At 41.5% G+C, this 13,749-nt stretch overlaps 1 protein-coding gene across 2 annotated transcripts in view; it reads right to left on the reverse strand.

The window, feature by feature from the left end:
• The window catches only part of HPGD (hydroxyprostaglandin dehydrogenase 15-(NAD)), a 59,133-nt gene that overhangs the window by 18,751 nt on the left and 26,633 nt on the right, over positions 1-13,749 (reverse strand). Inside the window, exon 4 of one of the 2 annotated variants that reach the window (XM_018566518.1) lies at positions 3,703-3,799. The exons of the other annotated variant lie outside the window; for it this stretch is intronic. Coding sequence (XP_018422020.1) covers positions 3,703-3,799 — 97 coding nt within the window. The remainder of the gene's footprint in view (positions 1-3,702; positions 3,800-13,749) is intronic. 2 annotated transcript variants of the gene reach the window in all.

A 13,749-nucleotide genomic window follows, 5' to 3' on the forward strand; every position in this document is an offset into this window, starting at 1 on the left:
GTTATTTAATTGCACATGAACATAACAAAGTCCTTACTAAATAAAATATAATGCTGTGCAATAACAGGCACTATGCTCATGGTAAACTATTAATAGATAATTGTATACAATGTCCACTTGAAGAATGTCATACAGAGTTAAAAATGAGCTTGTTAATTACAGTCACGTGTTAGCAATGTACAAAATATTTGTACAGAGGCTACACGCACATGGATATAAACACACAGCACCTATCGAACTATGACTAATTCAAACAAGGCCAGCATTAATAGGCCCAATGTGTTTTTCTGTGTCTGCAGTAATTACAAAACATATGACACAGTCGCATAATCAAATAATTAAGCTGACTTGGCTGGTAAACTCAAAGCCGTGTTATTTAGCTAAGAATGAACTTTGAAATGTACACAATAAAAGTAATCTAAGAACAGTTATTGTTCAGAAATTGCTCCTGGACTTGTTTCAAACCAGGATGTAATATGGCAACTCATTCAGGTGCAAACAAAAGTTTAACTCCCAGTTACAAGTTGAATCATCAGTTGAACTGAGGTCATTTCTGTAGACATTATGGGCACTGAGGAGAAGTTGTGGCTGAAAACATGAAGAATTGCTAGCTATAGCAACTCAGCAATAATTTATCCATTGCCTTTTTTCAAACTGACATAGAATTGTGATGAACTGCAGCTTATCATATTCTTAGATGCCTGCTGACTCTCATGAGAATAAATGGCTCAGCAGTTTAACCTCTTGTCGTCCGCCCCTTTGTAAAAATATGGGCAGACGGCGTGCAAGCAGAATCCCGCCGGGAAGGTAAACAGCCATTACCGGCTGTTATATACAAGCGTATACAGCTGGCCGATCGCTTGTATGACCCTGCACTGTGCGAAAGGCAGCGGAGTGAATAACCAAGCTGAAGTGAAGGATCCTAACCCCGTTCAGCTAATCACTTCTGCCATTTCAGCCGTACATTGGCTGGCTTCGGCTCCCTTCAGTTCAACATCTGGAATCGGCTGAGGCGAACGTTCGGCAGTTTAGTCTCTGTTATTCACCCATATTCTCTTAGGGGCCGAACAAGAGGGAGTGAATAGCCGAATGCTGCCGTGCAGCATTTGGCTCTGCTTTTCTGAAAGGTAGCGAACAGAATAAAAAAATGACATGTAAACAGCAATAAAAAACAACAGCACAGGGTCCCCCTCCCAAACAATTCCAGACCCCTTAGGTAGGAATGTTAGGAGGGACCCCCGAGTTAAAAAAAAAATGCGTGGGGTTTCCCCCAAAAGTCATACCAGACCCTTTAGCTCTGGTAGGAATTTTAACCACTTGCTAGGCGACACTTTAAATGCTTTTATGGCTCATCAGTTTAGTGCCAACAGTGATTGACTCCGATCTATCTATCTATCATCTCTCCTCCGATCTATCTATCTATCTGATCTATCTATCATACACACCGGCACCATCGCCGGCTGTTTAAAACGGTACCAAGAACACGGCTGCAGCAGCAGCTGTGTTCTTGGTATAACCACTTCCAAGACATGCATCTACGTGAACCCACTGGAAGTGGTTAAGGGGGAACCCCAGCACCCCAAAAAATGGGTTCCCCCCTGAAATTCCCAACCAGAATCCGGGCCCTGGCTGGCAGGGCAAGAAAGGGGGGATGAGCAAGCACCCGTCTTACCTGCGCCATACCAGGCCACATGCCCTCAGCATTGGGAGGGTGCTTTGGAAAACAAGGGCCTCTTCCACACAACCCTGGCCCGGTGGTTGTGGGCATCTCCGGGCAGGGGGGCTTATTTGCATTGGGGTACACCATTTCATAAAGGGGGGACCCAGATGCGCGATCCCCCCCCGTGTACCCGTACTTATTTACTAAATAACAGACTAGGCTTTTTTTTTAAAATAATAATTTAATTGAACAAAAAGTTTAACTTAAAATTCATACCAGGCCTAAAGGGTCTGGTATCACCTTTGGGGGGAACCACACTAATTGTTTTTTATTTTTAACACGTGCTCCCTCCTAACATTCTTACCAGACCTAAAGAGTCTGGTATGGTTTGGAAGGGGGACCCAACGCTGTTTTTAAAAAAAAATCTATATTTATTTACATTTTGCGAAGAGAACAGTCTGCTTCGGCAGACCATTCTCCCAGATTCGGCTGTGTCTTCGGCTCAGCCAAGCCGAACGCATATATTTTGGCTTGGCTGAGCACTTCGGCTGCCTTCAGCTGCTGTGCGGGCTATTGTGAATAGCCTGTACAGCAGCTGAACCGAGCTTTCCACAGCCGAAGGATTTGCCAAAGGTACGGCTTAATTCTTTGGCTCCTTTGTAAATGACCCCCTAAATAATAAAAGTTTTGGGTATAGATACACTTTATTACAAATTCACTTCAAATGCAAAAGATACATAAACAACAAAAAAACAAAACCATAATGCTGGATTATTTGTCAGGAAAAATAAACAGAGTTAGGGGTTCTGGGGAGAAAAAAATGGTAGAGAGAATAAAGTAAAAGAAAAGCGATGGAGCAGATTTAGTGGAGCATCTCAAACCTAACACCCTAATAAACAGGGCCCCACAAGGAATAGAGGTTTACAATAAACATAGGCAAACTATTGAAGGGCTGTGAACGATATTTTCAGCCTCAATGGAGAATAGATGTAAGATATTTTTATAATCAGGATAATTTATTGTAACTTTGTGAACCAATGTATTCACTCAAGCTGAAGGAGAAGATATACAACAGATGGGGCAACCCATGTCTACAGTCACTGAACATATCTTCTGTCACACACATAATGGAAGTGAGTTCTATCATATAAGTCTCCATGACCAAATGTTTGTAATTAAAAGATAAGAGTGTGGATCCATTTGTTTCTATTGATGGACCCTCACTGGTATCACTCTAACATTATGTGGCAATAAATTAGAGTGGAGTAATATTAGGGACCAAATATACATATTATATTTACGTTATAGGTAATTGATTAAATCATTTATTTTTTCCGACCATCTCAATTTGTTAAAATTAAAAACGATTCTGACTACAACCCCCAAACTTTTATTATAGTGTGCTCTGGTGATTTATATTGATTAAAAAGGTAATGGTTTAAAAAAACATTTCTGGCATTATCATCTGTCCACTTAGGAAAATGAAAACTGAAGGATATAATGAAACACATAAGGAAGTTGCTAACATAAATAGACAATTTCTCGATGTGCTAATGATTAAATTGCTCTGCATAAGAAAATTATTTGGATCTACATATGGAACTAACAACTATGGTATATGACTCTGGTGTGACATTTGAACTCATGCTCTTCTTCTGAACTGAATACAATAACCTTTGACTGCCCATTTTAGCAACAGCCATGGCCTAGCCCCTGACCCTGTGGGCCCCAAAGCAGCTGCAATCTCTGTATTAGAGTAGTAACACCACAGGTAGCGTAATGATAAGGTTTTATTTTAAGGTTGTTACTTTACAACACACAGAGGGACCATGTGGAACAAAAGTCACCCTCCAGAAGGAAGGACAGTACCAGCATAACACAAATAAGATACATTTTGTAATAATTACATAGTTACATAGTTAGTCAGGTTGAAAAAAGGCACAAGTCCATAGAGTTCAACCTATAGTTAAGGTACTGGAATGTATTTTTAGGATTCAACTCCTGAGTTTAGTGTCACTTTAAATCATACAGCAATGTCTTACCTGCCAGAGATGATATGTTGATGATGACACCTCCTTGACCTCCATTCTTCTTGTTCATAAGTTCTAGGCCAATATAGGTTCCTCTAATAACTGAAATCTGAAATAGAAAATGTGGGAATGAAATTGCTATACATCCATCACAGATTCATTTTAGTGTCTTTTCCAGTACAGAACAGACAATCAGAGACTGCCTACAGAGCACAGCAAATCTAGAACTTCAATGATTGAAAACAAAACCTCTAAAGCCCCATAAGAACATTACACATAAATACAATGGCCCTTGGCAAGATGCTTATTAAGGTAGAAATAATAACATATTGGACCTTAAGACCCTATTTCAAGCATAATAGTGTATGTATGCAATGCATTATTTATGTACTGTTACTGGGATAGTAAGGCACAGAATCAGCTTTAATGGCCTTGTGTTCCCGAATTTGAGATGTCTTTCCTATTTTCCACTAAGAGTATAGTGGAAAATAATTATCTCAAATTATGAGTTATGTCATGTGTATCAAGGACATATACTGTCCTAGACCCACAGAGATCATTCCCTTTTGTATAAGTGCCATCCTTGATCATTATTGCTTTGCAAAATCTGCTAGCATGTGTTCCTGGAGGAAGCAAGCTACCTTATTTATAAGCAGAACTATTACTAAAAGGTGCCCATACACCTTATGAATAATCGGCCGATTTTCGTATGCGATCGCGTTTTCGTCGGATATTCGTAAGGTTGATGGGCAGTGTACAACCGTAAGTACTGTACAATCGATCGACTTTTGACTATCCAGCAGGTTAGAAAACTTTGGCCGATCGTACAATTTTCGCAAGGTTGGTGGCGTTTCCGTACGTCAAAATTCGTACGATTGATATACTGAGCTTAGGGTGACGGGAGGACATTAGTTTGTGTCCTCCCATTACCCTAAGGAGAACTATGGGGAAAAGCCCTAACCTCATAGTTCTCCTTTAAGCTCTATGGGCACAGTGTGGTGTGATGTGTTTGTAACATGGTGGTGTGAACTGTGCCCATCCGTAACAAGGCAAATTGCCTTGTTTTAGGTTGGTGCTGCGCTGACAGTTTTTTCCCCATCTGGTGAGAATGGGCTCTTAACCTAAACTCAAGGCAGATATAAAAAATACAAACTAATTCAGCTGTGAAATCATTAATACAGCCTTAATAGCAAGCCTTGCAAAGCTGTATATATGCAAATATTGGGGATAGAGTATTGATAAATGGCTCTTTCTCAGATTGGTCTAAGGTTGAGAGTGGCGCGCCTCAGGGTTCTGTTTAACCTGTTTATTAATGATATCGGGGAGGGTGTTATTAGCCATGTTTCTGTGTTTGAAGATAATACTAAAATTGGGAGGGTAATAGACACAGACTTAGGCATTATAACATTACAGGAGGACCTGGATAAAATAACGGAGTGGGCAACTACATGTCAGATGTGGTTTAATGTTGATAAATGTAAAGTAATGCATTTTGGGGTTAAAAACAGACAAGCGGATTACACATTAATGGGTGCCCGGCTAGGGAAGTCAGAAATGGAAAAAGATTTGGGGGTCATAGTAGACCACAGATTGAATAACAGCACGCAATACCAGGCTGCGGTAAACAAAGCGAGCAGAGCACAGTCTTGTATTAACAAGGAAATGTACTGTAGAGACAAAGCAATAATTTTGCCACTTTATAGATCACTGGTTCGGCCTCATCTGGAGTATGCGGTCCAGTTTTGGTCACCAATCCGCAGAAAGGATGTCCTGGAGCTGGAGAGAGTCCAGAGAAGGGCAACTAAACTAATTATTTGGCTGGAGGACCTAAGCTATAAGACAAGGTTACTACATTTAAACTTGTTCACGCTGGAAGTGAGGAGATTAAGAGGGGACATGATTTTGATGTACAAAATGTTGAGTGGTGATAGCAACATCAGCAATAAACTGTTTACAGTAAACTCCCTAACAAAGACTTAAGGCCACCACCAAAAACCGGTGGAGAAATGATTTAACCACAAGGGGCTTCTTATAAGTTAGAGCGGTTAAAGTCTGGAACTCGCTGCCGCAAGAGGTGGTATCAGCTTAGAGTATTGAATCATTCAAAAAGCATTTAGATATCTTCCTCAGAGACCATAACATACAGGGATACAGGTATTATTATTATTATTACATAGTATTTATATAGCGCCAACAGTTTGCGCAGCACTTTACAATATAAGGAAGACATTACAGTTACAATACAATTCAAGACAAGATGGTAAGGAGGGCCCTGCCCCTGAGGGCTTACAATCTAAAAGAGGAGGGGAAATGATACATGAGGTAGCTGTGGGAATGAATTATGTGAGAATGTGAAGGTTCAGTGGTTAGGTTGAGGTGGGATAGGCTTCCCTGAAGAGATGAGTCTTTAGGGAACGCCTAAAGGCAGTCAAGGTGGGAGATAGACGGACTACTCTTAAAAGGTACTCTTAAAATACGGTCACAGGGACTCGTGTACAAACAAGCACATGCCCAATCACACACAGACACACAAAGGTTGAACTTGATGGACCGGTGTCTTTATTCAACCTCAAATACTATGTAACATGAGGGTAAATAAATTTTCCTTTAACGTAAGGATAAGGATCCGTTTGTTTTCCTTGTGAATTGAGCCTAATCTCAGTACAATCAATACAGTTAGGAGAATTCATTCATCTACATCAGCACCCTTTTGGAAGCTTGCAAACCACGGTGGGACTTGTAGTACCTCAGAATGACTATTACATTTTACCCATACCTATATACTAAGCTATCATACTTTTTTTGTTTTCCTCTGTAGGGTAACTACAATCCTGAAAGGTGTTTTCCTGATACCTGAATGCTTGTATTATTATAAAACCAAAGCAGGCTATGCAGCTCCCTTCAATCAACATATCCAATATAAAGTCCAATCTACTGAGAGTAGACTAAACATACTGTAGAGGATACAAAATATTCTTGTGAAGTTGTCACAACTCAATCACGTCTGTCACAGTCTGTCAAACTTTGCCCAGAATTGATAATTCCTTACATGTCTGAGCAGAATGGGTTTTTGGCGTGGTGTCTTTGTTGATACAGTGATTTATGCATTTCAGCAACTTCATGACAACACACAGAGCAGTGTTTTCTTTCTTTTGGGAAGGCTTTCTGTGTAAAAAGGTAACATTCCAAGGAAAATAACATATAACAATAACTGTACTTTACTGAGAACACCAGATGAGCTTTCCATTATATCATGTTTGGAATATTAATCTGGAGGATATAGTTTCAGAATAATTATATAAAGCTGAGAAATTATTATTTCTGAATAAAATGTTAGAGGGCTAGTTACAAAAAAAAAAAATCGCATTTTTCCCCCGGAATTTTCACAAAATCCAGTAAAGGTATAGTAGTGCACAAACATTTTCAATGCAACACAATATTTCAGTCCCAAAGTTGTCTCTTTTGTGCTCAAAGTAGTGTATGTCACACTGAAATGACTCAGTCAATCAGGTTCCATCAGAGGCTTTTAAATAATTAATACTAGAGTCACTTTGCTGTGTACAGAGGGACTAGATAGTCCTGGAGCAAAATTACACAAAAGGATAGGTGAAAGGGCTACATGACAGAGTGAACAGGTAATCAGTAGGGAAGGGGTTAAAGTCATTTGGGTGAGGGAGATGTCACTTACCTTGATTGGCCAGTTTAATTTGTACACTTCCCACCCTCCTCCCTTGTCTCTTTGTTTTGTTTGTCATGTTCAGTTTAGCTGTATGGCTTGGTATTGTGTTTGGGCAATGGTGATGGTGATTGTGCCTGCTGTAGGACTCGTCTTTGGTGCATAGTCCTTTGTTCTGGTGGGTTCAGCAGAGAGGTCCAAGAGTTATGTTTAGGAGGTCTCTGCTGTTATTACTATGTTGTCTGAGTCACTGTGTTGTGGCTAGGGGCCAGTTGTATAAGTGGTACACAGAGATCTACTGTATCAGAGTAATGGTGCCTTCGCAAACCTCAAGCCATATAGGTATAGGGATACATTTGTTAGGAGTTAAGGTTTTAGTTGAAATTCTGTTTCTGTTTCAATAAATATTTGTAATAAATGACTGCTGCAGCCATTTTATATCCAATCCTGTGTGGTCTCTTTTTTGCAGGTGGGGGTTCTGGATGTGAAGGTGCTATAGCAGGGTTTAGAGTGGACTGATGGCTTATGTCTTACCCTGTCATGTTCTCACATTAGTCAAAGAAGCTTTGACATAAGTTGTTTGGTTAGCCTTCTCCAGGAATACAGCCGCAATCATTGGCAGTGGTCCATGGAGAAAACAAGAGGTTACATTTTAGGCTTAAAAACTAAAGCTTAGCTTAAAACCTGCGTTTTTTAAAATGAGTTTATAGTTATGCAGAATTAACAAGCAGCATCAAAGCAGCTCTGCAAATCATTTTATACTGCAGTCACAATATCAACTTGTTAGGCTACTGAAGACAACCCTTAGAAGCTTCTTTTCTCACCATACATGTTCACCGTTGGGACTGCATGTGTAACTCACTAAAACATGTACATCTGCTATAGAACTGTATATATCCAGATCTGATGAAAGATTATCTTTATAGTCTTTTACTACTTGTGAAATCAAAGGACCAATTAATCAGCATGGTGTAATTGTTTTATTTTATAGTTGGCCAAATGTCATTAAGACGTCAACCATTTTCCACCAAGAATGCCATTTATAATTGAATAGCAGGAAAGTGAAAAAAAAATAAAAAATACTGGAAGAACTAGTGACATATTAGTTCTTGAAAGTTAGTGAAATTAGGATCAGGTATGGCCATTCTAATATACAGTAGTACTTTATAAACAAGTTAGCAATGGCCAAACACAGAAACACATACATACATACATACATACATATACTCACCTTTCCTCTGCTACTCCATTTGGCTGCAAGGAATGAAGCAAAATACCTTGTGTAAAGAAAATGAGGTCCAAGAATCTCCAAATTGACTGGTGGATGGGAAGTCATCCTGAAAACACGCAACTTTGCAACACTATATCCTATTATAAAATCCTGTGTCTCTAATACTGCATAGCAGAGACCTTCCGTTAAACTTCTATGGATTTCTATTGATACGTCATAACAACTGGAAGAAACCTAACTGCAGAGTCTCTGATGTGATCTTTGAGGATTTTTGAATTAAAAAGGAGAACTATGGGGTCAAGGCTTTTTCCCATAGTTCTCCTAAGGGTCACGGGAGAACACAAACTAGCATTCTCCCATGACCCAAAGCTCAGTATACTGCAAGCTACAGCTTGCGGTATACTGAGACGCTGCAGCCGGAACGGATCCCGACATTGCTGTCTACATCCACCCAGATGCGGGATTGACAGCTGGCTCTGGCTATCCAGAGGCAGAGCCAGCTGTGCCTGCCCCCTCCCCTGTCCGTTCCGCCAGTCAGCGCTGGAGGATCGGAGCGGGGAGAGGGGGAATCCCTGCAGGGAGCCGTGAGTGACAGTCACGGCTCTGTGCAGGGATAGATCGAGAAGTGAGCGAGCGACGCTATGTGTTCGCTCACTTCCCGATCTACTGAGCCGACCTGTGACAGTCTCATTGTCACAGGTCGGCTCAGATTATGAGGCTGAGTGAAAATCACTTGCCTCATAATTCTCCTTTAACTACTCCACAGTACATGCAGCTAGAGAGATCAGTGATGGCTTGTTTTAACCCTCCTTTACTGCTTATTTAGAATATGTAAATAGTTTAATGTCCATAGTGGACACACATGTACATGTCAGAAATTACAAAATTAACACTGGGTAAAGGAGTAAAGAAAAGCTGGCCTGTTACATTAGCAAACCAAACATGAAAAGTAAACAGCTGTGCCTGCCCCCTCCCCTGTCCGTTCCGCCAGTCAGCGCTGGAGGATCGGAGCGGGGAGAGGGGGAATCCCTGCAGGGAGCCGTGAGTGACAGTCACGGCTCTGTGCAGGGATAGATCGAGAAGTGAGCGAGCGACGCTATGTGTTCGCTCACTTCCCGATCTACTGAGCCGACCTGTGACAGTCTCATTGTCACAGGTCGGCTCAGATTATGAGGCTGAGTGAAAATCACTTGCCTCATAATTCTCCTTTAACTACTCCACAGTACATGCAGCTAGAGAGATCAGTGATGGCTTGTTTTAACCCTCCTTTACTGCTTATTTAGAATATGTAAATAGTTTAATGTCCATAGTGGACACACATGTACATGTCAGAAATTACAAAATTAACACTGGGTAAAGGAGTAAAGAAAAGCTGGCCTGTTACATTAGCAAACCAAACATGAAAAGTAAAAAAGTCCCGGAAGAAAAAAAAAGAAAAGTAAAAGGTCTCTTCTGGCAACCAGAAGATTTCACACAGAGTTTAAAGTGTAAAAAACAATAGCCCTGGGCATGTAGGCTGTGCCCCTTTTTGTGTTTTCATTGTAAATATTTAAACTTGACTGAAGTAAAAAATATTAGAGGCGGAAATATGAAACAGATAAGTGTGTATTTTCTTGAAAAGAATTTCCTTGCAAATACATTTTGTTATTGCTTATTAAAAAGGAGAACTATGAGGTGATTGCTTTTCACTCACCTCATAGTTCTAGCCGACCTGTGACAATTAAACTGTCACAGGACAGCTCAGTAGATCGGGAGGTGAGCGAACACATACCGGCATTCGCTCACCTTTCGATCCTGTCACGGCTCTCTGCCGTGACAGGAGAGGGGCTAGATTCCCCCCTCCCCGATCCACCAGCGCTGACTGGCGGAACGGACTGGGAGGGGGCGGGTACAGCTGGCTCTGCCTCTAGATAGGCAGAGCCAGCTGTCAGTCACGCAGCTGGGCGGATCCAGACATAATTGTCGGGATCCGCTTCAGCGTCTCAGTATACCGCGAGCAGCAGCTCGCGGTATACTGCGGCGTCTCAGTTTAACGCGAGCTACAGCTCGCGGTATACTGAGCCTTGGGTGACGGGGGGACGCTAGTTTGTCTCCTCCCGTTACCATAAGGAGAACTATGGTGAAAAGGCTTAACCCTATAGTTCTCCTTTAACATGTTGGCTGCTCTCTATTACTGATTTCAAACAATGACTATTTCTGTAAAAAGAAGAACGAATACTATGAATATGAAGAACTTCAAAAAGTAAAGGAGACTGTGTCAACTTCATGAGGTTGATTTACAAAAGGAATAGAGATTGTTCACTCAGCAAAGTGAATGCTCACTAAGCTTAGTACATAGTAAATTAGGTGAAACCACGGTCACTTCAATTATTTCCCATTTTTTTAAAATTTCCTTGATTTGGTATTCAAAGTAAAACACAGGTTCACCTATCATTCACTTTGTAAAGTAAACATATAGATTTTAAAGTAAACATTAACATTGCTAAGTGAGCAGCTTCTACTTCATTAGTAAATCAACACCGCTGAGTTTCAACCAGAATCAGAATCATAAATGTCATAAATGGTATTTAGTGAAAGGTCCAGAAATCCATTGCTGCAAGTTCTGCTTGGCGGTTACAGTTTATAGTTTTGGATAAAGTAAAGGGGGGGTTATAATACCTGTCAGCTTTCTTTGCCCTTGGTGTCCCACTGGGAAGATTTCGCTTCAAGTGACATTAAAGTCGAAAACTTTTTTCCCTCCCCCCAATGTTAGTGTAGTTGCTGCGGGTCTCTGGTCCAGCGCTGACTCCTCTGTCCTTGCTGGCACTTCCTGTCCCACGGTTTCTGCATGCGGGTGCATGCGTCCATAGACTTACCTTGTGTCTCTCCTCGTCTCCCGGCAGAAAATCCGAATTGCACATGCGCCCACCCCAAGATGCTTTGCAGCCGCCCGAGCATTTACGGATTTTCGGACAGGAGCACGCAGCGAAGACGGGGTAAGTTTAAACCGTTTTTAAAGCGTTTTTTTTTTTACTTTTTGCATATATCTACTGCTTGCTAGCAGTAGATATATGCAAAAAAACGGAGGGTTTAGAAACCCTTTAACTCCCTGTCTGATAACTACATTAGGCAAATGAGAGGAAATCCCTGGTGGTCAGTGTCACCAGAACTAGTTTTCCTATTGAAAGATGGATTTCCCATCTATTTCTGTTCTGATGACACCCCAAAGTTTGGGATTTTCTTTCACTTTCAGTGATACCAGTCCCCAGGACACATAGAGAGGGTGAATCTCCCTGACAGGAACACAGGCAGCAATACAAATCTGACAGGTGTTCTAATTCCTCTCTACTATATCCAAAACTAAAAAAAAAAAGTATTAGCTTCATTCACACTTTAACTTTATTATCATGTATCCTGCCTTCTCCATGGGTCTGTAATATCAAATCTTTTATTACCATTTTCAAGCTGTACTTTTGATGCATTTGAACAAATATATTCAATGAATATTCATTAATTACAGGTATTTATATAGTGAGTATATGACTCATAACATTTTGTGGAATAACCATACAGTAGAAAATATCAATATTAGAATACAGAAAATATTTATGCTTTGCTGTGATGACTTTGAATTCATTTTTGTTTGCAATTTTCTTTTTATTCAAGTTGTTCTGTCTATTTTGCGATAACATATACCATGACATTAAAGTTTAATCAGAGCTATTGTTTAAGTCACCTATATTCTTTTTTTTTTTTTAAATCAACATTTATTTAACAGAGTAATAATCTGACATTCAAACTTATCCCAAAAGACTGCACGCAGGCAGTCAGTGAATACTCATTTGCAATGAATGAACAAGCATATCAAATAATGTAGCATAATATCAGACAGATTGGGTTATATCAAGACTCAATGGCACAGTAATATACCATGAACCTGTAGAGAGAACAACATATCAGCCACTGGTCAAAGACATTGCATAGCATGTTTCGTACGCATGTGTTGGTCGCCCTACATTTCGCAATATACGTGCTGTGGGAAAGGCCCCCCTTTCTTAACACATATTTAAAAAAGGTAGAATACAGAAACGCTAGATACTAGAAAGGCACTGAGTCCCAAGCACTGTATCACCGCTACTGCCGCATATCATACTTTCTGAGCTTAAGGCGACTAAGGCGGGTACCTCGAGGGGTGAGGTAGAGAGGAGAAGAAAAGATAAAGTTGCAAGAATCAGGCAAGTAAGGGTTAGTAGATCAGAGAGAGGGGAGAGGAGCGTGGAAGAAAGGGATCCGCGTATCTGGTATCACCCCTGAACAGAACACACCAGCCGTAGGCTCCCCTTGGGGCGGCCCAAGGCTTAGCAGAAGTCCAGGGCACAGGTCCCTCCCTCCAGGAGCGCCCCAGAGTCTATCCCTGCGAGGTCATGATCTGTAAGTAGGGGTCAGTGGTGGTGTAGTGCTCCCACGCTCTCCAAGTAGTGCGAAACCGCTCTTCCGTGTTACGAACAGTGGATGTGAGATCCTCCATGAGATGGATCTCTTTGACCTTTGTGAGCCATAGGCGCAAGGACGGGGCTTGGGTCGATCTCCAGAGTGCCGGGACGCAGGCCTTTGCGGCATTGAGTAGATGAACAGACAGGGATGTTCTGTATTGGCGTCGTGTGAGCCCGGTCATGTGCAGTAAGAACACCGACGGATCCAGCTCCAGCTCCGGAGTCATTAGGGTATTGATAATGTTACCCACATCTGTCCAGAATCTGGACAGGGAGGGGCAGCTCAAGAAAATATGGAGCATAGTGCCCCCCAGGGCGCCACATCTCCAGCAGACGTCAGGAATAGCTGGGTTCATCTTGTGAAGAACGCGTGGCACCCTGTACCAGCGAGACAGGACCTTGTACCCCTGTTCTTGGAATCTGTTGGCAATCGAACACTTGAGGGCAAACTGTATCATGGTGTCTCTCTGCTGAGGGGAAAACGTAACGCCCAATTCTACTTCCCACTTTTGTAGGAACTGGGGGGAAAACTCTGCTGGAGGCGCAATCAGTAGTTTATAGATCTGAGACAGCGCATGTCGAACCGGCTCCCCGCGTCCACAAATGTAAGTCACCGATATTCTTAACTTGTAGAAACTGAGCATTAAAGCAAGCCCCCATTGACCTCTGTAGCTGCAGAC

The sequence above is a fragment of the Nanorana parkeri genome, unplaced genomic scaffold (genome assembly GCF_000935625.1).
Source record: "Nanorana parkeri isolate BGI_ZX_2015 unplaced genomic scaffold, ASM93562v1 scaffold956, whole genome shotgun sequence".
NCBI classification, from domain to species: Eukaryota; Metazoa; Chordata; class Amphibia; order Anura; family Dicroglossidae; genus Nanorana; species Nanorana parkeri.